The sequence below is a fragment of the Acipenser ruthenus genome, chromosome 4 (assembly GCF_902713425.1).
Source record: "Acipenser ruthenus chromosome 4, fAciRut3.2 maternal haplotype, whole genome shotgun sequence".
Taxonomy (NCBI): domain Eukaryota; kingdom Metazoa; phylum Chordata; class Actinopteri; order Acipenseriformes; family Acipenseridae; genus Acipenser; species Acipenser ruthenus.
In genome coordinates, this window is record NC_081192.1 from 79,576,257 (window position 1) to 79,604,194 (window position 27,938).

At 38.5% G+C, this 27,938-nt stretch overlaps 1 protein-coding gene across 1 annotated transcript in view; it reads left to right on the plus strand.

Annotated features, from left to right (window-relative positions):
* Positions 1-16,295: 16,295 nt before the first annotated feature.
* LOC117400398 (dolichyl-diphosphooligosaccharide--protein glycosyltransferase subunit STT3B) overlaps positions 16,296-27,938 on the plus strand; it is a 64,128-nt gene continuing 52,485 nt past the window's right edge. The window contains exon 1 of the mRNA XM_034000296.3: positions 16,296-16,775. Coding sequence (XP_033856187.2) covers positions 16,528-16,775 — 248 coding nt within the window. The 5' untranslated portion in view covers positions 16,296-16,527. The remainder of the gene's footprint in view (positions 16,776-27,938) is intronic.

Here is a 27,938-nt window from a genome sequence, read left to right on the forward strand (position 1 = left end):
GTGTTTATGTGCGGGCGGACGAAGGCCGTCCGTCACTGTTATTTATTATCTGAGACCGGCAAAAAAGACGGTCTTATAATGTCTAGTTGGCATAGATGGGGTTAAATCCCCATCCTTATAATTCTCGTAGAAATGTGGCTGGAGCCTTAATAAGGTAATTATTTGATTAATAGGTCATTAAGGCCCCAGCCACAGAATATAAAAGGATCCACTCCGGGCTCATTAAATGGAGAGTTTAGGAGAAAGAAGGAATGCTACAAAGTTGAAAGGTACTCGTTTTACCAACAGTTATTATTTGTGTTTGTTTTGTTTTGGCTAATGTGCCCATTTCTTTTGTGTATTTTGTAAAAGTGTTTTGTTTTATTATTTAATAAATATACGGCTGCAGCCGTTTCAGCCCCGTACCACTGTCTGTGTACTGCTTCCTGGACGCTGATGTCACCACCCATGGCCCTCAAAGCCATCCTTGTGAAGATTGCTTGAAAATGTCATGAACAGTAAGTTGCTTCAAAAGTATGGGAATCTGTGACTGGGTAACCCCCGCTCCTGGGTGTATTTGGTTTATTTTGTATAGTTTGGGTTATGTAGCATGGTTGATGTAAAATGTATATTTGTATGTGGACACGGGTAATGTACAAATAGTTCCCGTGCAGACTGTGCCGGGACCAGATTGAATGATTAGCAATCGAGTCCTGGCACAGCTGTGTATAAAGAGGCATGAATCACTCACTCGAGGTTGTTGTGTTCGTAGTGGAGAACGGGAGAGAGAAGGACAGCTAATAAAAATTGCTACTCGTGCTGGAAGGACCAACACGGTACTTGTTTGGGGTTAGTTCACTGTTTTGTATTTTTCTTTTAGCCATCATGCTGTTTATTTTGGTCTCTCTGAGTCACACACAAAGTAAACTTAAATATTAAACTTACAAGTAATATTCTTAACTCTTGGTGATTTACTGGACAACACCCTGATTGCTTTGTAGTCTGAAAGCAGATATACAAGTATACTAATATGAGCATCAGACACAATACAAGAAGACATTTTCTACTGAGTTTAGGTTTGTACTCCACTAAAGTTATTTGTCATTGATGCATATATGTTCTTTGTGGAGACAAGATATGGATTAAAAGGGATTGTAGATAACAAAATAATTCCCTACATTTGTCACGTCATGCACATACATTCTCTACATAGGTCACTGTGCCAGGTTAGCGTCACGGCCAAGCTGTGACCGACAGGAAATCTGCAGCAATTGTGCACGTTTATTTCACAACGACAAAACACTAAACAAAAACACATTAACAAAACAAAACGGCACAAGGGCCAAAATAAAAGGTCTACCCAAGAACTCACAGACACAGCACAGCAACACACCTTCGCCTCTATCACCAACATTAATTATAATATTAACACCCTTTTTATACACCTCTGACTGGAGCCTAATTGATCATTTAATCATGTTATTAATTTACGGCTCCAGCCACATTCCCATGTGTTTTTGCAGGGAGGAATTTAACCCCCTCCGTGCCACCCAATTCCAATATTCCCTACACACACACACACACACATTTTACCCCGGCAGTCACAAATGTGCAGTTTAGAAATAAACTGCACAATTGTATTTTCAATTTAAAACAGGATATCTAGTTCAACACATGTTTGATATCTCCAGATATTTCTGCTTAGTCATTTCACCACTCCTTAATCTGTGTAAGGCAAGTCAGCCAAACTGCAGAATGTGTTTTACCTAGTGTAGTACCAGATGTCACGTTTTAAATTTGTGTTTCTTTCAATTCTGTACATTTCTGACCTATATAGTGAGTGAAAGTGCATGACAGGTAAGAGTTATGAAATTATTTTTGTTGGAGCAGGGATTATAGTATGTGTCCATGGCATGCATACATTCTGCACTGCTTCAGACTGGCCAAGATGATCAGTTCCCAGTCATGGATCCCACCAGAGATGCAAGCATGCAGGCCCCTGTCTCAGTGGATCCACTAGAACATTCTACACATTATTGGAAGTACATCTGTTATCAGATTAGCTCTTTTCCCTCCCTTAAATTTCTATTATTCGTTTTTCAATGGTCGGTCGTGACTAGTGTTTTAGCTCAAGTTCTCTCTTTTTCTTTTTGTTTTGCTGTGTTTACAATGGAAAAAAGGACTGGTACGCTGTTGGCGTACCTTTTTAATACGGAAATGTTACCTGCATTTTTAAGATGTCCTGTAATTTGGGTTATTCAATCAATCAATCAATCTTTATTTTTGTATAGCGCCTTTGATGAGGGCCGCCACAAAATGCTTTACATGAAGAAAAAAACAAAAGAAAAAACAAAAAAAGTAATAACAATAATTGTAATAATAACAAGAACAATACCCATAATAGATAAAAGTATTTAAAATAAATAAAACAGTCAAATAATGCTAAAAAGTAAATATAGTACAATATGCCATATAAAGATGAGAGAATATCATTTTAGATAACTGGATACGCCAGACTATAAAAATGTGTTTTTAATCGAGATTTAAAAACATCAACGAAGGGAGCTTCCCTTACAGTACTGGGCAGGTCATTCCATAATTTCGGTGCAATATAGCTGAAGCATCTACCACCTGATTTTTTTTTCTTCTGAATAATGGGTATAGAAAGTAATCCTCCGATCGGAGTGTATATTTGCCATATAAGAGCATCAGAAAGGAAATTTGCACAACATTCTTCTCGGTCTCAGAACAGAGTACTGTATCTATGAGTACTCCTTCTATGAGTACTAGACTCTAGGATGCAGTTCTGAATCGGTGACCATAAAAATGTGTATAAAGTACCCTGTTACATCTTTCCTATCATTATGAAATACAGAGCACAGGAAGCGGAAAAGTACCAGTACACAGATTACAGTAAACTTAAATTTTAAGTAATATTCTTAACTCTTGGTGATTTATTGGATGACACCAATAACATCAACAAATCAAACATCAGGGATACTGCCAATAACACTTTTTTTTTTTCTACAGTCAGCTGCAGTATACATTTTTGTATAAAGAAAGCATTGTTCTTCGAAGTACTGTAGTATATAAAACTTGGTATTGAACTTTTTAATAATAATAATAATACATTTGTGTACTCCTTTCCAATAAAGTGGAAGATCGTTGGCTTATGTGATGTAATCAGACAGACTTTGAAGAATAGTAAAATAAATGGATATGAGAATATTCTACCTCTTTGTTTAAATCTCTCAAGTTAACATGTAAATAAGGCCACGCCACTAAAATTCTGAATTTAACTGAAGGAATAATGTATGTACACCTAACTGTCCAGGTATTTTTGGTGACATAAATCAGTGTGCTACCTTGAGTCACCAAAAAACACAGCCTTATACTGCATGTGCAGTAGGGTGTACTTTATTTGTTAAAATGCATTTCAACAGTTCCTCCAGTTCTGGCATTCATATTCAATTTGTAAATTGCTGTATTTTATATCTAAATTTTTTCTTAAATAATTTGAAATTTGGAAGTAATTTTGATCTTCTGATTTTGCTGTTTGTAGTCTGTGTTTATTACCTGATGCAACAACTTACCAATAATAATATCTTTATAATAATATATTTATTTTTATATAGAACCTTTCATAGTGGACCACCATCACAAAGTGCTTTACAGAGGTAGGTTGTGAACTATGCATTATATGCAGAGTCACTTACAATAGGACATTGACTTAACATCTCATCCGCAGGATGGCGCAAAAGGAGGTTAAGTGACTTGCTCAGGGTCACACAGTGAGTCAGTCAGTGGCGGAGGTGGGATGTGAACCGGTGACCTTCTGGTTACAAGCCCTAGACTTTAAACACTGGACCACACTCCTATAATAACAGTATTTCACGGTACTGATAATTCAATTTTTAGACAGTAATTATTATTATTTGTTTATTTAGCAGACGCCTTTATCCAAGGCGACTTACAGAGACTACGGTGTGTGAACTATGCATCAGCTGCAGAGTCACTTACAATTACATCTCACCTGAAAGACAGAGCACAAGGAGGTTAAGTGACTTGCTCAGGGTCACACAATGAGTCAGTGGCTGAGGTGGGATTTGAACCGAGGAACTCCTGGTTACAAGCCCTTTTCTTTAACCACTGGGCCACACAGCCTCAGTTTTACACCATTTTTACACAGCTCTTTTTTTTATGGTCACCTTACTCAAGTATCCAGAGCCGATTCTACCAAGGTCAAACTTAGGTTTCAAGCTCTAGCTGGCAGTATTTATTATTATTATTATTATTATTATTATTATTATTATTATTATTGTTATTTCTTAGCAGACACCCTTATCCAGGGCGACTTACAATTGTTACAAGATATCACATTATTTTTACATACAATTACATTATTTTTCACACATTATTTTTACATACAATTACCCATTTATACGGTTGGGTTTTTACTGGAGCAATCTAGGTAAAGTACCTTGCTCAAGGGTACAGCAGCAGTGTCCCCCACCTGGGACTGAACCCACAACCCTCTGGTCAAGAGTCCAGAGCCCCTAACCAGTACTCCACACTGCTGCCCTGGTATTTACTATTCAACCTCCAAATCTGTGTTACACGGCAAACCAACAGAGAAAATTAAGGTGTATTGTACTTTACCAGAATTTTTACATGAGCATCAGCACTGATGATACAAAAAAAAACAACTGAGGACACGACCTTGGTGTCCTTATAGCTAGTTAAGGCCATGCTCAAGGACATGTGTTCCAGCTTCACTGAGTTCAATGCAAATATTTGCTGTCCCCTCATTTCCTTCTCAGCTAACCCGCTTTGAGGATGTGTGGTTTAAGATGGTTTTCTGTTTTTGCACTTCAATTTTACAGGTGCACTTGGCAGAGGACACAACATTTGTGGTACTGTAGGTCAAAAGGAGCAGAAGGTTGTGTCATTCAAGAGTTATTGCAAATAGGGTCTTGAATAGAGCACATTTATTTTATTTCTTTTAAAGATTTTTGTGAACAGGCTGGCTGTAGGGATGACATCAGGCCAGGAATCCAAGACACACACAACTGCGGGCGAAACTGAGACGCAGCAGCACTGTGTTTTATTAACACAAATAAAATAAAAGGTTTAAACAAAACAAAAACACGGACACAAAACAAACAGCACATTGGCCAAACGAACAGACAAACAAACAAACAGTGGACGAACAGGCAAACAAGTATCGTGCTGTTTGAAAAATGTTTTTCTCTCCTCTCTCCCAGTGCCTAAATACAACTTCTGTGTTGTTTCTGGAGTGATTTTCTCACACAGCACACAGTCTGTCAATGGTTGCTAGGCAACAGTTCCAAGGCACGCAGCCAACGTCACGTGGAAGGACGTAATCAATGCTTATGCAGTAACTGTATGCGAAGTGCTGAGCCAGCGGAACGACAGAGGTGAAGTTGGCCAAATTAAATAAAGTGTTTGTTTTAATTTCTTAAGAGAATTTTTTGTTTTCCCTTGCTGGGAGCAAAATGTACAATTTAATAACCGCATGCAATGTTAAATGGAAATAGATTAAACCTGCATTTGTGTGTTATAGTTGCTTTTGGTGGGAATAGTTGTTTAAATAGTTAAATAGTTATTTATCTTTGCTGTTGGACAGATTAGTGTTAGCACTGTTTGAATGCTGTGTGGTTTTACATTGTGAATTCTGTGTGGTTTTATATTGTTGACAGAAAAGACGATTGCAGCAGTAAAGCGGTAATGTCTTTGTCAAAGATTTCCATTTAAAAAAAAATAAATACAGTATAATTGTACTCCATGCTTTGTCCAGTGTGTTGCTGTAAGTTTGTTGGTATTGTGTAGGTATTACAACCTGATAATTGAGTTAAAAAAAAATTCAGTTTTGTCGGTGGCGGCCCAAGGCGTTTTGGGGGCCGCCAGAGCGGCCGCTGATTACGTTGTGGTTGCTGACCCGTTATGTAGAATGACTATTTTTTTTTTCTTTTTATATAGCTCCTTTCATAGTGGACTGTCTCAGGGGAAGGTCTGACAGTCAAGCAGATTTTCTCACATCACCAATAGATTTTTCCTGCTCATGAGTGCCATCTGGTGAAACAAGTTGGACATTCCTTCAATGGTGTCAACCTACTTTATTATTATTAGTTTGTCTGGCAGACGCCTTTATCCAAGGCGACTTACAGGTGTTACAGGGCAATACAAGGTTACAGTGCAAAAACAATATCTAAAATACTATATTATACTTGAACCTTTAATTGTTGTGTTAATCCCTTGTAGGAACATAACAGGTTCATAGGGTTCAGCATATAGGTGGAGAGGCAGCTGGCCTAGTCCATATGACAACCAGAAAGATAAGGAGTGTAGCTTTTATTCTTTGTGTTTTAAACTTATTTTTAATTGTACTGAAGCTGCAAAATTGTAATAAAAGAGGTAAAAAGCAGTGAGCCTAGCTCGGTAACCATAGCTACACCGATAAGTGAGGCCCACAGGCTCCCTAGAATTGCCAGGTATTGAGGCTAATTCAATATAGTTATTGTGAGCAATGAGAGCTATTGTAAGTTTGGAAAACTTCAAGGGAAACCAAGAGGCTGTCTTTGTGTTAGAGTGAGTTTGGACAGTCAGTCAGCAGTGCTATCAACATCTAGCAAGCAAAGTCAGAAAAAAAGGAACGTTCATATAACATCTTTAACCAACAGCTCCAAACATGAACGAGTAAGTCAGAGAAAAAGGAGCTTGCTTTTAATAACTGGACTGCAACACTGCTAGTACCACCCAGAAAATACCCACATAAATAATATGTCAGAAGGCGGCAGCATCTGACATTTTTAACTGGAAGCTCTGAATAACATCTAGAAAACATCCAATAAATAAACTTGAAGACTCCAAGATTGTTTAAAGAACATTAAAATAGAAATAACATCACTACCTGGGATCGTCATTAAAGAAGAGAACAACTAATGATTTAAAGACTGAATTGACCTATCGGGAATGGTCAGTTTTACTGGGTAAATTTATGTTTTGTTAAACAAAGACTGTAAGGGGACACCGCTCTACAAGACGTCACACATGCTCAACACTGCATCAACTCTGCGAAACAAATGAGCATTCCCAATTAAACTAAAGAATAGAAAAGGTTACAGAAACTACACTTCAGGAATTAAATAAATGTGCGACAAATTGATAGTGGTGTAATGTAAAAAGGGTGTGTGTTATATTTTGTTTTCTTACAAAAAGAAAGGCTAGTTGCAATCTTCTATTAAAGTGAATTATAGCTAGATGGCTAGAATTGCAAGGCAATCTATGAACTTGAATAAGGGGTGCTGAATCTTATTTTCCTTAAAGAACAGATGAATGAGTGATAAAATGTTTTTGTGTCATGATTCTAATTAAAGGATATATATTTAACAAATGATTGATAAGGAATTAAGAACGTTGCTATTACTGTATTATAGAAAGACAAATAAAAATGTTGATGAATGCTTATTTTTTACTTATATTTGATATGTCACATTGAAGCTGAAGTATACCTGAATAGTATCCATTACTAAACTTAATGTACTGATTATTTTGAAACTAATTAACTTTCTTACTTCTGTACTGTATTACTGAACTCACTTTGATAAAATGTTTTGAATATATAACCGTGGATGTGTTGTTATTGTTTGACTGTGATTTGTTTTCCGAATCTTGAGCATGGTTGGAAGTAATTAATAATTGCGAGTGCTAATTAATTAAAACCATTACACATATCAGCTAGCTACTCTCGATTGGGTATTGTACATTTATTTAAAGAGAGTACTGCAATTCTGCAGTATTTGGACACAGAAATGTTGCCAGAGTATGGCAACTAAATTAATTTTTTTTTTCCAAACTATTGCATTACATTGCTGTTGGTTAACTAAAACTATATAATATCTTTATATGGCTAATCTCTTTTTATCATGGCTGTTTTTGTACATGGAAAGGGTGGATTGGGCTATCCCACCAGACATTTCAACTGTGTTTTGAAAGGAACCAGAGGCTAAGTAGTGCAGAGAACACAGCACTTTCACATGTGCAGGGATAGCGCTCCCTGGATTGACGCTGGGGTCTAGCGCATGCCTCAATTCAGCTGTTAGGTCTAGGATGACCTGCGGAGTGAGATGATAACGCTTTAGCACCGCATCCTCCGAACGTGTTCCTGTCTCTCCTCAACAAGAGCCAAGCGTCGCCGCACCAGGAAGTGTACCACAGCAGCTATCCGGAAGCCAATGACAGGTCTCTGCAGGTGTGTGCTTTTATACAGCTCTTAATTACTCGCTTCTCCAATGGTTTGCACCTTGTAAGAAGAGGTGTAAAGTTTCTGGAGCAATTGCCTAAGTGCAAGGCAAAATCCTTACATCACAATATAATGTTTGCACCCGCTTAGTATCCAGATCCCGCCCAATTCCATGCTCTTTTCTTCATTTGAATGCATTTCAATATAATTTTAATGGATTAATGATGGCAAAGTGCAAATTTGATAGCGGATGCAGAACGCCAGGTGAACACCATTCTTTACATACGCCGCATTATGGGGGTTTTGCACCAGCAAATCACTTTGTGCGTATCCTTACATCTACCCCATAGTATTTTGTTTTGCATGTAGGTGTTAGAATGTCTGGATCTTAGCCTAAAGTAGAATGGCATTTAATATTTGGCATAGATGAGGTAATACTATATTTCTCTAGGCAGCGTTTGCGGTAGCACTCCCTCCGAGTTAAAAATTGAAAAATACTGTTGTGTATTGTATGGTTAAATTCCATTACTTACCACAAAATCTTGGTTAACAGCTTTAAACTACGCATATTTCAAAATATTATTATTCATATTGATGTAGAATATTAAGTGCTGTTAATAATGATTCTGCCGCAGTTGATGGGTTCTTAAAAAACTCTTTACTGGATCATTCAAGCAAATCAACACACAATATAAACAGTGGGTACAGTCACCTTCTTTATTCTCACACCCTTGCGAGAATAAAGACACAGCAAGTCAAATATTACTAAATTAACATTATTTAACAAGCTGCACAAGTAGTTAACATATTAGCTGTTTAAAAAATGACAGTTAATACGATTTAACTATGAGCACATTTCCCATAATAATTCTTACAGTAACTTTAATGTAATTTCCCTATGCATTGCTTTGCTCTGAAACTAAGCACACGTAATAAATACAAGCTAATTGGGTTTGCATTTTTATTGGCATTGCAAAAAAAAAAAAAAAAACAACAAAAAAGTGTATTCTGTAAACTGATAGTAATAATTCTGTTAGAAATATTACAGCTATTTCGACTAGTCTCCAAGGCACCAACTACAAATGAAAGCTAAAGGTAAACGGTTAGCCCTTTCTTTTTTTTTATCCACATGGCTCTGTATGGTTATTTTTAATTTCGTAGTTGGGCTACCAGATCAGTGTCTGCAAATACAGCTATGGTCACAAGTTTTACATCATCTCGAATTTTAGGATTGAGACATAATAAAAAATAAACTTTTTTAACATTTGATTTAACATCATGTAATCAAAGAATCTACAAAATGATATAGCAAAAGTCTATCGGAAGTCATAATAGGAGTATAGTATTTCATGTTAGATTTCAAAATGTCACATTTTTCCATTTTTTTCAGTTTTTCGTTAAGTATATGGAAAACTTCAAAGCGGTATGTAATTCAATATGTTAACGTAACATTATTCAGCAGGTTTCATTCGACTTTATGAAGCAAAATTAGTTAATTCTATAGCGTGATGCAATAGGCCATCGCTGTATGTCAAGGTATCGGGGAAAGAATCTATTACAGGTAGTAAGAATGATGAAAGGAACATGTGTAATATATAGCCTGGAGCCAACGGCGGTGCAGCTGAGGATGGTGATGGGGGAGCTGACCCCCATGAAGAGGAGGGCACTAATGGGGACAAGCTCTTTTGCCACCTGGGTGACCGGGGCCCTACAGCTGAGAGGGGGACCCTCACTACCGATCACTGGCCCAGAGGGAGACCCCATGATAGCATGAGGGGACCCCCACACTCGACAACTCCAGGCCGGTTTGCCTCCACCGGCTCCAACCCTACCCCATGCAACACAACACCCCCTACTCCATTGAAACTAGCCGCTGCCACCAAGGCTCAGCAGCCCCTACCGGAGGACTGGAAGTGCTACTCTAGCCGTAGTGACTGCTTTCTGGCGTCGCAACTGCAAGGGGCTCAGCCCAGAGCAACAGGCCCAGCTGTGGGAGCTGTTGCTGGAGTACCGTAACAGCTTCGCTACCAGCCCCGAAGAGACTGGGAGGACCCACCTGACCCAACACACCATCGACACGGGGCAGACGGTCCCAATCAAGCTGTGGCCGTGGCAGTTCACAGTCATGCCTTTTGGACTATGTAACACCCCCGCGACCTTCGAACGCCTGCTGGAGAGGGTCCTCGTCAGCATACCACCGCAGGAGTGCCTAGTCTATTTAGATGACTTACTAGTCCATGGAGCCTCCTTTCACGCCACCCTGAGTTCCCTGCAGAAGGTCTTGGAGAAGGTGACAGTGGCTGGCTTGAAGATACACCCAGACAAATGCCACTTCCTGCAACATGAGGTGACCTTCCTGGGCCACAGAGTAGAAGGATGGCCTCAGTGGTGCACCCCCTAGCTGTAAGTCTCTTTGGCTAAAAGCGCATGCTAAATGACTAATTAATGCCAAAAAAAAACAGGATGACTGGTTCCTTTTCAAGGCTTCATTTAGCACAGTTTTCTCTATTCTCACACACAGATGTACGCAAAATAAAATTGAGTAGGTGAGTAGTAAACATTGTTATTATGCACTGTTTCATACATGCTAACATTCTGACAATTAAATATATTTAAACACTTGATTTGGTGTGTTTGATGTTCAATTAACGTTTGGGGATGGGGGCCCACAATAAGGTCCTGCAGTGGGGCCCATCTTCCTCTTCCTCCACCACTGATATACAGATGTGCTCAAATTTGTTGGTACCCCTCCACAAAAAATGAAGAATGCACAATTTTCTCTGAAATAACTTGAAACTGACAAAAGTAATTGGCATCCACCATTGTTTATTCCATATTTAATAGAAATCAGACTTTGCTTTTGATTTTTTATTCAACATAATATTGTAAATAAGAAAACAAATGAAAATGGCATGGACAAAAATGATGGGACCGCTAACCTAATATTTTGTTGCACAACCTTTAGAGGCAATCACTGCAATCAAACGTTTTCTGTAGCTCTCAATGAGACTTCTGCACCTGTTAACAGGTAGTTTGGCCCACTCTTCCTGAGCAAACCGCTCCAGCTGTCTCAGGTTTGATGGGTGCCTTCTCCAGACTGCAAGTTTCAGCTCTTTCCATAGATGTTCGATAGGATTCAGATCAGGACTCATAGAAGGCCACTTCAGAATAGTCAAATGTTTTGTTCTTATCTATTCTTGGGTGCTTTTAGCTGTGTGTTTTGGGTCATTATCCTGTTGGAGGACCCATGACCTGCGACTGAGACAGAGCTTTCTGACACTGGGCAGTACGTTTCGCTTCAGAATGCCTTGATAGTCTTGAGATTTCATTGTGCCCTGCACAGATTCAAGGCACCCTGTGCCAGGCGCAGCAAAGCAGCCCCAAAACATAACCGAGCCTCCTCCATGTTTCACTGTAGGTATGGTGTTCTTTTCTTTGAAAGCTTCATTTTTTTGTCTGTGAACATAGAGCTGATGTGACTTGCCAAAAAGCTCCAGTTTTGACTCATCTGTCCAAAGGACATTCTCCCAGAAGGATTGTGGCTTGTCAATATGCATTTTAGCAAATTCCACTCTGGCTTTTTTTATGTTTTTCTTTCAAAAGTGGAGTCCTCCTGGGTCTTCTTCCATGGAGCCCACTTTCGCTCAAAAAGCGACGGATGGTGTGATCAGAAACTAACGTACCTTCACCTTGGAGTTCAGCTTGTATCTCTTTGGCAGTTATCCTTGGTTCTTTTTCTACCATTCGCACTATCCTTCTGTTCACTCTGGGGTCGATTTTCCTCTTGCGGCCACGCCCAGGGAGGTTGGCTACAGTTCCATGGACCTTAAACTTCTTAATAATATTTGCAACTGTTGTCACAGGAACATCAAGCTGCTTGGAGATGGTCTTGAAGCCTTTACCTTTACCATGCTTGTTTATTATTTTCTTTCTGATCTCCTCAGACAACTCTCTCCTTTGCTTTCTCTGGTCCATGTTCAGTGTGGTGCGCACAATGACACCAAACAGCACAGTGACTACTTTTCTCCATTTAAATAGGCTGAATGACTGATTACAAGATTGGAGGCATGTGTGATACTAATTAAAGAAACGAATTAGTTTGAAATATCACTATAATCCAATTATTTATTATCTTTTCTAAGGGGTACCAACAAATGTGTCTAGGCCATTTTAGAATCTTTGTAGAATAAGCAATAATTCATCTCTTTTCACAGCTTCTTTGCTTTATTCTATGACATACCAAAGGCATGCAAGTATACATGATAAAATAGCTTTTAATTTCATCACTTTTCAGGAGGAATGAAGCATTATTTCAATGAGCTGTAAGGGTACCAACAAATTTGCGCACGTCTAGTGTACCTCCCCCATCGGACTTTTTATAATAATAAAGAATACCTCCAGAATATAGAAGCAGAGGTTGCCCACTTCCAAACAAAAGGAAAAATATTACTGTGTGGGGACTTTAATGCAAGAACAGAGAAAGAGATTTTGTTACCACAGATGGGAATAATCACTTATTTGGACAAACCTCTTTATATCATGGCCCTATCACTAACCAGATAAACAGCTTTGATAGTATAGTGAATAAGAATGGAAAGGAGCTGCTTCACCTGTGCAAAAGCCTGGGTATACAGAGTTAATGGGAGGACCAGGGGGGACTTGCTAGGTAAATATACATACAGCTCCACATTAGGATGCAGTGTAGTTGACAATACCATCACAGATTTAGACCCACACAACATAAATGCTTTTATAATAAAACCACAAACTGTATTGTTAGATCACTGCCAAACAGTGCTCTATCTACACACAGCAAATCTTCACAACATTAACCAGAACACCCCGTCAAACCTGCACAAGCGCCAGCCCACCTACACACTGGCACAAAACAGCAAAGAGCAATATGAAAAAACTATTGATGATATAGTCATTAAAACATTATTAATACATTTTCAATCAATAAATTATACCCATAATATAAATGGTGTAAACCAGGCCCTAGAAGATTTAAATCAAATTTTTTCAACACTGGCTGAAAAATCAAACCTGAAACTCAACAGAAAAATCTGCAACACCCAAAAATGCAACATGACAGAAAAATGGTTTTTACAATGAATGTAAACTAATGAGGAAAAAGCTAAGAACCCTATCAAACCATAAACATATCCAAACAAACAACATAGAAATGCGCCAAACCTACTGTCATACCCGAAAACAATATAAAAGCACTCTTCTGCAGAAAAAACGAAAATACGAGCGCATTAAACTAGCAGAAATAGAAGATTTGATTGACAAAAATACCTTTTGGGTGACTTGGCAAAAATTAAACCCCAAAAAAACAGATAGAGAATTAGAAATACAAAATGGAAACTCATGGAAAAATTACTTTGAAAAATGATACAAATCAATTCCAAACAAAGAATTAAATCCAGACCAGCTACACATTCTAAACAAACTAAACACACTAGAAAAAGAAATTAAAGACAACCAGTCCCCTCTAGACACCCCAATCAACTGCGAGAGGTCAAAGAGAAACTTCAAACCCTAAAATCTAAAAAAGCTTGTGGTCAGGACAGCATCCTCAACGAAATGGGCAAATACAGTAACCCAGCAATACAGAGCGCCCTGGTAAAACTCTTCAACTTAGTATTAAATACCGGCTATTTCCCAGAAACATGGAATACAGGATTAATAACCCCAATATATAAAAAAGGCGGTAAATTAGATCCCAATAATTACAGAGGAATCTGTGTAAGCAGTAACCTTCGATTCAATCTGGCACCCAGGGCTCTATCTTAAAATCCTCCAGAATGGTATAGGAGGCAAGGTGCATGATGTTATCAAATCAGTGTACACAGGAAACAAATGCAGTGTGAAAACCAATAACAGAAGAACTGAGTTCTTCACCCAGGGCCAGGGAGTGAGAGAGGGCTGCAATCTGAGTCCCACACTATTTAACATTTATATCAACCAGCTGGCTACAGAACTAGAGCAGTCCTCCACTCCCAGACTTGTTCTAGATGACACGCAAATAAAGTGTTTGCTCTACACGGACAATCTGCTCTTACTGTCACCCACAGAGCAGGGTCTGCAACAGAAACTGGCCATACTTGAGTAGTATTGTAAAACCTGGGCTCTGGATATAAATTTAGAAAAAACTAAAATTATGAAAAACAGACTTCAGGAAAAAAAATACAAATTTAGAACAAACAACAGCATTCTAGAACACACAACTAGCTACTGCTATCTGGGCCTGTTAATCAGCTCATGTGGGAGCTTCAAATTAGCCATAAAGGCCCTGGCCAAAAAAGCACAAAGAACATACTATTCTATAAAGAAGAATATATATATATATATATATATATATATATATATATATATATATATATATATATATATATATATATATATATATTACTTAAAACCATCGGTAAAAATTTGGGGAAAACTCTTTGATAGTGTTATTCTTCCCATCCTGCTGTATGGGAGTGAAGTCTGGGGGCCCATTCTAAACTTCCAATTCGAAAGGTGGGAAAAGGGTTCAGTTGAAAACCTCCAACTGGAATTTTGTAAACACATCCTGAACCTCCACAGAAATGCCCCAAACAATGGCTGTCGAGCAGAGCTTGGGCAATTCCCACTATTCTTTAAAATCCAGAAAAGAGCCCTCTGCTACTAGGTGCATTTTAAGCAGAGTGACCAGGTCTGACTCCTACCACCACAAACCCCTAAAAAAACAAGAGCAGTGCCCAGAGAGAGACCCCACCGTCCAGCTGGCCCTGAAGTTCTGTGAACAGAGCCATACCGATATCACAGAGTTTCACACCAGCTGGGGCAAAACACACCCACCTCAGCGCAGGAAAATAGTCTCTTCCCAAAAACAAAATTATATTAACTATTGGACAGACCAAATTAAAAAAAAAAACTAAATAAAGTAGAATGTTACAGAATGCTAAACAGAAATTATTCCCTAGCTGAATATTTAACTGAAATAAAAGATCCCAAACTGAGGCAGACCCTGGCAAAATACAGGCTGAGCGACCACAATCTTGAGGTGGAAACTGGCCGACACAGGCAGACCTGGAAACCAAGAGACAGGAGCCTGTGTGGGCAGTGCGATTGTGGGGAGGTAGAAACAGAGAAACACTTTGCTCTAGACTGCAGCAAATACAACAATGTCAGAAATATTTACTACCCCAAATTCATCACCAGTGGGTTCCTGCCTTCCATCACTTTGACCAGGAATCACAATTAAAAATAATCCTGGGAAGGAAACAGCTGAAATTGCTGTGGAATTTATAACCAATTGCCACAAAATATAAATGTAAAATGTAAATAACCATGTCTCATAATATTATTAATTTATTTTCTCTTTTTGTAAATATATATTTTCTAATTTATTTTTGTTCTGTAAATGCTTTGGCAATACTTGCATAACATTGTCATGCCAATAAAGCTCATTTTGAATTTGAATTTGAATTTAAGCTATTTTCTTTAAGTCAGTCACAAAACCAAATTCAACTGACTCCTGGGTCTAGGTCCGACCCAGGTGGTGTCTGCATTAAAACAGTTTAATTAAAAAAGGAAACATTTTTTAATGTAGTCCTGTTTTAACATTTTAATTAGTTTTATTTGATTGTGTTTTAGCTTGGCTGGCATACAATATGATATGCAGCCTGTTACAGTTCACATAATTATCACTGGATTAAAAGATAATATATACATTCTCACGTAAACCGATTCCCTTTTTTCATCATTGGTTTATCCTATTTTGCATAGAGGCTGTAATTCATTTATTGTATTGGTGTGCAAGTCATACTGACCGCCCCCCTGATTTGCGGCTCCTGATAGGACTAGATTGAACTCAATCACAGATTCGTGTGTAATCTGGTTGATTTGGGTAAATAAATGCTTCGTTTTTTTTTGCACTGTCGGTAATCTTTTTTACATCGCATCGCATTGGCTCACAGCGCAGTCGGTTACAGAAACCGCTTTCAGGATTGGTTGGATGGCTTGTGTGTGGTCCTCCCAGCGATACCTGTCGCGCTGTGAGAGGCTGATAGTTCTTCCTGTAGTCCCGACTGTTCCCGCCCCTTCCCTTTTCTGAGTCAGTCGAGCTGAGTGCCTGACTGTTGGTGACCGGCTGGTATGTTACTCCATTAATTCGTTGCGAATAAATACCAACGGGGTTATCCAGAAAGGAGGGGTCAGTCTCAGCGAGAAAGAGACTGCGAGGCAGGGAGGGCTCTCTTTCCGATCCAGATTCACAGCGGTCCACACAGAATATGGCGGAGCAGCACTCAGTCACCGAAAGCAAGCACAAGGCTTCCACGAATGCTGGGGACTCAATGCTGAGCAACAGTCGGCCTAACTCCGCTGCAGCTGGAGGCCTCTCCGGTGGTCTTACCCAGCCGGCTGGTTGGCAGTCCTTACTCTCATTTACCATTCTCTTTCTGGCCTGGCTTGCGGGCTTCAGTTCCAGACTTTTTGCCGTGATCCGCTTCGAGAGCATCATCCACGAGTTTGACCCCTGGTGAGTACAGTCACTATACTACCTTGAGAGATCGTAATAATAACATTAGTCCACATCTGGTCTTATAGAAAGCAGGTGATTGCAACTTTTTTCTAACCCTCCAAGTCAACTTCAGCCTCAGGTTTTGCATTCTTGGATCAACCGGCAGGTGAAAAAACGCTCTGCAACGGAAATAATTTGCGATCACTCGATGGTTTGACTTTACGTTCCGGTGCAACACCTAATTAGCGCCAACAATGTATTCAATTCATTCATTTGGTTGTAAGTTAACACCGGTTTATGACAGAGCAGGTGTAGTTAGGCTTTGTGCTGAAACCATGCAACTGACATACGTCATCTCGTGGATATCAAACCTACAGTTTTTTGGTTGCCTTTTTTTCTGCTTTATGGTTATATTGTACTGTAGAAGTGATAATAAAGCAGAAGTCACAGGACCCTTGCGGTCAATGACAGAACATCGCAGCAAACGGTATTTTGCACCACAGAAAAACCTCAAGTGTCACACACCGACGGTCCCTCCACCCGGAAGCCCTGGGGGTGCGGGAAGGCATGACTACAGATCTAAAATTATCCGTTTTTACTTTGGGATCGTATTTGCATAACGTTGTCAATGTGTCGATTGAACCATGCAAGATGCAAGCTATGAATATCAACCAATTCAACCTTCAACTTAATATCCCAGTGTTTTGACACGCAAAATGTTCCATCGAGCTGTTGATTATCCTTCCCTGTGTGGCCTTTACAGGATAGGGGTTTTAAGGCTTGTTTAAAATTATTCTGTTGACTGGAATTAAGCAGAATGTTGTTCGGCACAGACTAGAAAGCAGGTCTCCCGGTGCTTCATCCCATTGCCTTTGAATGTTCTTTCAGCACAACAAATCAAACCCAATGTATTGTATGACTACGAAGTACTACTGAAGCTTTAGGCCTACATAGCCAATAGATAAAACGAATGACTGTTCAGTTGTAGCATTCTGTTTTCCTTTTGTGCCGTGAAGTAATACAAAAAAACAAAACAAAAAAAAAACAAACCTGAAGACAGTTCCAGTATCATATCCTAATCTATGTCCCAAATTTAATAAACTGTCCTGTTTAATATCTAGTAAGTAGTTTTTGTTTATTTTTTTTCTTGGCGTTGTACCATATTCTCAGATTTTTACATGACAATTATATTGGAGTCCTGAGGCTTGATCTGGTTTCAGAATCATTTGTGCGAAATCATTTCTTATTCTAAATCGAATTTTATAAACGCGTTTTATTCATGGGTGTAAACTTGACAGGCTCTGAAGAAGTATTTAATTTGATTGATCTGTATGATTCCAATTAAATAATTTTAGATAGTGAGCTCTGAGTTAAAGTTCGAAATCTGTGAAGAAAATCCATATATTTGCGTTAGAAGAACATTTATTTCTTTATTTTCAATCTTCTGCTGAGGAATCCCGTATCTCAGAATATCCAAAAGGTTGAAGTAATAAGGTGTTTTCTGAAATTAGCTCATGAACAGGCTCTCTGTAATCCCTGTTGTATTTTATTGAGAACATTGTTTCAGAACCGAAATTACCTGACATTTGACAGTGGCCTGGACATTTGGAAAATGAGTTAGAAAGCAGTTGTTTGCAGGGATGTCCTTTTGTGTGTGTGTGTGTGTGTGTTCTCATTTAGAACTTGTGAGATGAGATTTACACCATCAAAGCAGAATCTGTCACTCTATAATTGACATTGAGTAATTTTTAGAGCTTCTTAATTTAGTAAGATTTTAGGCACTACTTTCTCACACCAGTATCTGGCAGTGGTTTAATGTATGTGTTATGTCAGTCATATTTTAATAATCGCATCACTTCAATGTTAGAGAATTATTCAGTGTTGCTTGCATAGTAAATATAAAGGTACTGTATGTTGTAGGCATGACTCTTAGCCCTTTCATTTTTCTACAACTCTAACTGTTGAGTACCCCATTAAGATCTTGCCCACACCAAATGGATCAGCGTGCCTTAGGTGTTACAGCTGAGATGTCTGAGTCCAAACCTTGAAGATGCACCCAGGGGAGTCATGCTGCTGCTTCCCCCACAGCTGCTATGCATGAAGTGTGGCAGTGCTGAGGTGATGTGTCTTGGCTGATAAATACTTTTTTTTTTTTTTTTTTTTAAATAGTGAGGACACTGAAATAAATCATTTAATGTCACTGCCTGACAGTCCTCCATAGCTGCTGTGTATTTTTCGATTTCAGTGTGCCCAGCTTTATTAATGACACAATGCTTGGACTTGCAGCTTTGTTACAGCTACGTTTTTGCAGATAACTATGCATGTTTGTCATTAAACTATATTTCATCACTGCATTAAAACAATCCTTGGTATTCCACAAAGAGACCAGGGACAGTGAATCTAGGATGTGAATATTGGTAATTCAGGGGAGCATAGCTGTGCTCAAGACTTGATGCTTCTGCTTCCTGGTGATTAGATGCCATTCCTGCCTTTTAATTTTCATGTACATGTTAATTATCTCCTGGATAATATTGTTATGCATTTAGATATTCCAATATAAAAATAAGCTGCCCAGAAAATGTTTTGCTTGATTTAAGACTGAACGCCACCTTAAACTGAGCAAAGGATGGAGCTATTTGGTTTGACAGTTGTGCGTCAGACATGCTGTTTGAGCTAATCTTGCGGGCACTTCATACAGGTTTCAGAGATGACACAAGGAGCAGTGATGAAGATTGTGGAATAAAAGCTTGGTGGATGGATTCTGCATTTAATTTATGCTTTGCCCTTGAGTAGCAAGAGCAGTATCTATTTTAAGTGATTTGAGTTCAAAGTCCTAAGCTACATACAATAACAAGGCATTCGAAAAACCATGGTGTGTGTAGTTTACCACCGCACCCTACAAAAGTAAAGCCATCCACAGAAATGTATTAGTATACAAAACATAGCGTAAACTATTTTGCTTAGTATAAGTCAAGCAAGTGGCATATTTACCTTTTGGATTGAGAGGTGGAAGTTTGTAGGTCCCATTAGGAGTCGACTCGGCAAAACCATAGCTATGAAATGTGCAGGTTGGCAGCTTGTAGGTAAATTCTATTTTGTGAGGTCAGAAGTTGACCAGTTGGTCCTATCCTGCTGGTGAAGAAACAGGCTTATCAGAGCCCTGCCAATGTGTTAGATTCTTACCTTTTATTGACACTAGCAATGTTATTGCTGTCCTTGCACTGAAGGTCAGTTTTTTTTTTTTATTTCAGACATGAAGCTAAAGAAAGTCAAAACCCTTTCCTGTGCAATAGCTCAGTTTCACTACACTAGTCTAGCTGCACAGGAAATTGGTAGAGCATCACTTTGCACTGTACTTTCATAAAATAACTCCTGTGTAATGAGTGCCTGTGTTCCCCCGGGACCTGCATGAAAATAAAATTGTTACACTTCCCCCTTGGGGCAAGCGAAAGTTCATATAAAATAAGGGTGGGGAAAATACACTATCCTGAATTCTGTACCCTGTCCAGTTTTCCCACTTTCCTTTTGCCTGTAACTGCAAATATTTTTTTTAATGTGCAGCTGCCAGTGACACTGATCACATTTTGCATGTCAAACAGCTCAGGCTCCCTTTTTTCTTACAAAAGAATATATTTAATCTATGTGCCTCTCTTTGTTTTTAGTAAATCAATTTACATGTAATTTTGTTTAAAGAAACTTTTTTTTGTAAGATTGCTAGGTTGATTAACCTGATTTGTCAATCATGTAGTGTTTACAGTGTTGCGCTCAAGCATATATACCTTCGGTTTAAGAGCTATTGAGCAGCAGTTAATGGGGACACATCATGCCTCTGACTGTAGACATTTTGTGGTATTCATGATCAACTTGATTGTGTTTAACCTGTACTGTAGTTACAAAAATACAACCTACTTCTTCAGCATTCCTACAGGAGAGAGCTTGCCATTTTAATGAATAATTCCTAGCTAACAGTAATGCATTTAAGTACTGAATTGGTAGGTGCAAGTGCAGTCTTAATTATTGCCATTCCCTGTGTTGCAACATCTTTTCCACCAGGGTTACGACAAGATTGAGGGTTGCTCATTGATTTGGTTTAAGTGCGAGAGATCCAGCGTGTGGTTGAATGAGGCACAATACAAATGTGAAAACAATAGTAATACCAGCAAGTATGAATAATGACCTACAGATTGTTGCTCTTTTGGCATTTCAGCTGTTTTCTGTACAGAGCATTTTATTATAATTTTTTCTAATAAGATTTCAAAAGTGCAGCTTTTAAAGTTATTGCAGGGGAATATCTAGATCTATCTATATAAATCTATATCTATCTAGCTATCTATCTCTCTACAGTGCCTATAGAAAGTCTACACCCCTTTTCAAATTTTCACCTTTTGTTGCCTTATAGCCTGGAATTAAAATGCATTAAAATAGTTTTTTTTTTTTAAATTTACATACACATCCTACCTCCCAACTTCCAAGTGAAAAAAATATTCTAGAAATTTGTAGAAAATAAATTAAAAATACAAACTGAAATAGCTTGGTTGGATAAGTGTCCAACCCCCTTGTAATAGCAATCCTAAATTAGCTCAAGTGTAACCAAGCGCCTTCAAAATCACACACAGTTAAGTGGCCTCCACTTGTGTTAAATTGTAGTGATTCACATGATTTCAGGATAAATTCAGCAGTTCCTGTAGGTTCCCTCTGCTGGGTAGTGCATTTCAAAGCAAAGACTCAACCATGAGCACCAAGGCGCTTACAAAAAAACTCCGGGACAAAGTTGTTGAAAGGCACAGATCTGGGGATGGGTATAAAAAAATCTCAAAGGCCTTGAATATCCCTTGGAGCACGGTCAAGACGATTATTAAGAAGTGGAAGGTGTATGGCACCACCAAGACCCTGCCTAGATCAGGCTGTCCCTCCAAACTGGATGACCGAGCAAGAAGGAGATTGATCAGAGAGGCTACCAAGAGGCCAATGGCAACTTTTATGGCCAAGACTGGTCAAAGTCTGCATGTTACAACAATATCCCAAGCACTCCACAAATCTGGCCTGTATGGCAGGGTGGCAAGAAGGAAGCCATTACTCAAGAAAGCCCACCTTGAATCCCGTTTTGAAGTATGCAAAAAAACACTCAGGAGATTCTGTAGCCATGTGGCAAAAAGTTTTGTGGTCTGACGAAACTAAAATGGAACTTTTTGGCCTAAATTCAAAGCGTTATGTTTGGCGCAAACCCAATACAGCGCATCACCCAAAGAACACCATTCCTACTGTGAAGCATGGTGGTGGCAGCATCATGTTATGGGCATGTTTCTCATCGGCAGGGACTGGGGCACTTGTCAGGATAGAAGAGAAAATGAATGGAGCAAAGTACAGAGAAGTCCTTGAGGACTTGTGTGGCCCAGCCCCGACCTAAATCCAATCAAACATTTGTGGCATGACTTGAAGATTGCTGTCCATCAACGCTCCCCAAGGAACTTGACAGAGCTTGAACAGTTTTGTAAAGAAGAATGGTCAAATATTGCCAAATCTAGGTGTGCAAAGTTGGTAGAGACCTATCACAACAGTCTCGCAGCTGTAATTGCTGCCAAAGGTGCTTTTACCAAGTATTAACTCAGGGTGGTGGAGACTTTTCCAATTATGATCTTTCAGTTTTGTATTTTTTTGTAAAATATATATATATATATATATATATATATATATATATATATATATATATATTTTTTTTTTTTTTTTTTTCTCAATAAAAACTTCTCAACAGTGTGGAGTATGGTGAGTAGATAAGTGGAAAAAAATCCTCATTTTAAATGCATGAAACTCTGAGGCACTGACACAACAAAATGTGAAAAAAGTTCAAGGGGGTGTAGACTTTCTATAGGCACTGTAGATAGATAGATATATAGATAATATATTGACAGCATTCAGAACTGGGCAGACACATGGCAAATTACATTTAATAGAGAAAAGTGTAAGGCACTGTACGCAGGCAATAAAAATGTGCATTATAAATATCATATGGGAGATGCTGAAATTGAAGAAGGAAGCTATGAAAAAGACCTAGGAGTTTATGTTGACTCTGAAATGTCTTCATCTAGACAATGTGGGGAAGCTATAAAAAAGGCCAGCAAGATGCTCGGATATATTGTGAGAAGTGTTGAATTTAAATCAAGGGAAGTAATGTTAAAACTTTACAATGCATTAGTAAGACCTCACCTAGAATATTGTGTTCAGTTCTGGTCACCTCGTTACAAAAAGGATATTGCTGCTGTAGAAAGAGTGCAAAGAAGAGCGACCAGAATTCCTGGGTTTAAAAGGCATGTCTTATGCAGACAGGCTAAAATAATTGAATTTATTCAGTCTTGAACAAAGATGACTACACGGCAATCTGATTGAAGCATTCAAAATTCTAAAAGATACTGACAATCATGGGGTTTCCATGTGGTTTTTAAAAAAATTTTTTTTTAACTCTTGACATTTACACGAGAAATGTCTTGTAAAATGCTTTTTTTTTGGTTTCCATTTGCTCCGTTTATTTTACTCGAGTAAACTTGGCTTTTCACCCGACGTCATGCAAATAAATGGGAAATGTGGGGGTTGATATGTAAATTAGCTATGCGTAAAATACTCATGCTGTTTTTGAAGATTACTAGTGACACTTCGTGAAAATACGGTTTCCATGCGCAGAGAACTGGTACACGACTGAATCTAAGCTGCTGTAATAAAGCAAAATACCCTGTGCCTGCTTGGTTAATAATGTGTTTTACTGCTCATGACCAAATTGTTGTGTTAGCATTTCTGATATGAATCGGGAGCAAGTACCAAAGACGAGAGGCATTGTAACTAAATGCCCTGGCTCCGACAGAGTTCAAACGAATTTTAGTAACTGTCAGAAGGTTAGCATTTTCCGATCTCAGAGAACGACCAGGGCATATGGGGTCAGCAGAGCTTGAAGATAAGACGTTCCAAGACCTTGTAAGGCCTTATAAGTAATAAGAATAAAAAATAATATCAGTAAAAAAAAACAAATGAGATTGATCGCGATTTAATGTTTTAAATCACTTGACAGCCCTTTTGTATAATTATAAAATTAAATAATCAGAGGATCAGTTGAGATCCGTTGCATATAAAAGTGAATTGTTCCCACGGTCTCGTCTGCTTTTGGTAGAGCCAGTTTATTACTCTTCCAAAAGCGTTGAAATTACTTGCATTTGTTATCTTTTCATCCTTGATGGTTGATACTTTTTAAATGTGTCCATTGATGCTGTATTTTTTCCAGTTTTTGTTTTGTATGTTGTATATCTGTGTGGTTGGATATTGCTTTTACCCAGTGAATCTGTGTGCGATATTTTCTTTAACTCAGCTGATTTATTATTATTAGTATTATTAGTATTATTTTTATTATTTATTTCTTAGCAGACGCCCTTATCCAGGGCGACTTACAATTGTTACAAGATATCAACATTTTTACATACAATTACATTACATTATTTTTTACACATTATTTTTACATACAATTACCCATTTTATACAGTTGGGTTTTTACTGGAGCAATCTAGGTAAAGTACCTTGCTCAAGGGTACAGCAGCAGTGTCCCCCACCTGGGATTGAACCCACGACCCTCCAGTCCAGAGCCCTAACCACTACTCCACACTGGAGGGCTTCCTTGCTCAGAATTTGTTTGTCTAACTTGAACCTTTTACCTACTTGCTGTACATAAAGAAAACCTGTGTGTTCCAGCAAAGGCTTAATTTCAAAGGGGTCCTAAAAATTCAGACGGCAGCAAACGCACTACATGGAATATAAGAAATGTTACTAATGAAAGGAGACTATTTGACCTATTGGAGCTTGGCCAGTTTCTAGTAACTAAATTAAATTCCAGAAGTTTGCCAGTGACTCGGTAGCACCACTGTGGCTTAGTAATCCATTTCTTACACTTGTCACTCGCCAACTGTGGCCTTTTGGCCACGTCTCTGGACTGCACTTGAAATAGTGAATAGCTTTAACTTGGTCGGCTACTTTAATTTTACGAACAGATCCTGGCTAAAATAGGTTATATTCTCTCAACCAATCTTCATAACTCACTTGAAGATATTTTTCTATAGAGGAGGTGGTCATTGATTTTCAGCCAGATATGCAAATTATCCCAACTAGCCCTTCAGGCACAGCTGAAAAGTGAGATCTTCCTTTACTTAGAAAGTGGGTTGAATTATTAATGGTTGACTGATTTAAAGTACAAAACAAACTTCTTTAATGCTTTTGGAAGTTGTCTAAATTAATAACAATAACTTTCATTTGATATAGCAGCCTGCACAATATAGAACATAAAAAAAAACTCAGGAACATAGTAATAACAAATAATAACAACAAACAGTCAATTCAAAAATACATTCAAACAGGTAAAATTCTATCCTTGAGTACTTTTATTAGATCAATATAATGGTCATGTGTGAACAGCATAATACATGAACAGCAATGGAGGGTGCAGGTGGCTCTGAGATACAGTAGTTCTCAGGTTTGTCAGGTTATTGCTGGACCCAGCCTAGATAGTAGAACAACTCGTAATATACACCCCAGGGTGTCTCGTAGCATAGCAGTATGTTATGCTTAGGGCTCTATTTAAGTTGCGGTAAATTTACGCAGATCTGTTTAAACATTAAATATTTCAGAGCACTATAAAGCCTAAAAATAGTGGTACTTGCTCCCTTACTAAAATAGAGTGCTGTCATTTGTTAAAGGCAAGCATGCAGCATCCCCCTGCAGTTGTTGCTAACATTCTCTGTCTGGTGTGGACTTGCCCATACATTGAGACTGCATGTTCTGCATCTGCTGAATTGGTTGGAAGTGTAAGGCAAAGCTTTGCCAAGTTATACAGATGTGGAAATCGATTAGAAACAGTCCCAAAACCCCCAAGGGCGTCTGGCATTCTTTAATAAAGGCAATATGTGCAGCACATTCGTTGTCATGTTATTTGTCCCATCCAATCATTTATTTTATTAGTACAGAGTCAAAGAAAACTTGCCTGTTCGGGTCTGTAATTCCAACTGCATTTAAAAAGTAAGCAGCAGGTTGTTTGAAGCGAGGTGGCTGTGCTAGATCGTACCTGGTAGTACTGATTTAACCTGGCTACAACCGGTGGCCGGCTGATCGGTGGAAGAAGACCACTTCCAGACAGACGTTTGTGAAACCAATCCAGGTCATGTTTATTCGTGTGTGTGTGTGTGTCCCGGATATACAGTAACTTGCTTATGCTTATTCCGATTATACAAACAGGAATATTAACTGATATTCTTGCGAGTTTGAAGCTGCCAAAGTAATGCACTGACTACACAATTCTATTACAATCATAATTCATGGCATGAAGTTAAGGTCATGAAGGGCAAGGCAATGTTGTCTTCGTTGGGCGTGAAGATTCAGGGGCACCAAGGCAGTTCTAGGGGGGCAAAAAGGCAAAACATAAATCCAACCCAGGGACACCAAGGCGATTTCATACTAGTTTATAAAACAACACAAAAAGAGATCCTATGATGTTGATGAAATTAATTCAAACAAACACAAATCGATGTTTTCTGAGTTATTCACACACCAATTGCTACAAAAATAAAATGTCTGTCACTTTTACATTGCAAAAATAAAATGGTATACATTTTTTTTTTTTTTTTTTAAATCAATTTAAAAACAAACTTTCATAATAAAAAAATCCAAAGGGTAATTTGGCAAAATAAATATTCAGGGTATTTTTTATTTTTTTACTAAACTCGGTCACACACCATTGAATACATAAATTAGACTAGAGGCTTAGATACAGCCTTAGTGATACAGCAGCACAAATAAGCAATGTCAATGAAGGGGAAAGTTAAGATAGATTTTCAGGCAAACTGGCTGAAGATTTACCCATGGCTGGAGTTTAATAACGATAGGTCAAATGAGTTGTTCGATCTGCAGTGTCTGCGCAACTATAGTTTGCTAACCGCTGTTACAAAACCTGTACAAACAACGCGTTTTGAAAAAAATAAAACTCAAAATAGAAACTTCGTCACAATGATGAACACCTGGGTGTACATATTCTTAGATGTTTACATTTGAGAGACTTTATATAGTTTCACAGTACTTGAAATTCACAATTGCAAAGTATTTACAGTTTTGTTATGGTGCATTGCTGGACACTATTTCAGGAAAAAAAGGTGTGCTGTTTTTAAGCAAACACATTCCTACCCCTTTTGTGAGCACATGTTTTACTGGTTAAAAAGCAGGACTGAGTAAGGTAGTGAGAATGTGTATTACAGAAATCGATGCACTTCAAGATTGTGTTTCGTTCACCATTATGTTCTCTCGTGTATTGCACCGTTGCATTTTAAAGTATTGCAATTTAAGTCCGTTCCGTCACAATTCAATTTAATTCTGTCTAATCTCGTCCTTTCTGCAGTACTTGACAACTGTAAATTTATTATTGTCGGGGATGAATTGTTGTGCACCCATTTCTTACCTGAACATTAGGTAAATCCTAGAACACTTTGCTGCCACTTTAGACAGCTCTTCCTCCTTTCTTTCTTTTTAAACGTTTGAATTAGCAAGGTGCTCGCAGATGAAAAATCGCTATGACACTGTCGGTGAACACATGTGATTGACAATTCCTTGAAGCGCGGTCATATTGAGCTGTCTAACAGCGTCCCTCCCTCTGTTTGCCCTACATTAACCAATGATACAGAATGTCTTTCTCGTGGCTTAGTGCTGGGAGGTGCACAGTAAAAAGAATGGCAATAATAATACATTATGATGATGAGTCATTTTCTCGCTGGACGAGATTAGACCGAGAACGGGCCAGCTGACGCTGAGCAGGTTTGTGAATGGGTTAGATCAGATGTGCTGGTGCTGAGGGACACTGGTGGCAGTGACCGGTGGGCTTGCAGGCAACCTTTGCCGTATAATTTATTTTATTTTATTTTTTTAATAATTTGAGAGGCATTGCAGCAAACAGCTTGGGCACTTTTTCATTGGGCGACAAAATACTATCACAGCGACGGGACCATACACACCAGAAGTGACAGAATGGGAAAACTGCCAGATCAATAAAACTATAAAAAATGCTGTTGACAAAACTGATCAAGACTGGTACGTATTTGTTAACATGATGTAGTAATTGAGTGCCTTCTGTGACGGTATTTCAATATATATGGCAATAAATCATACATA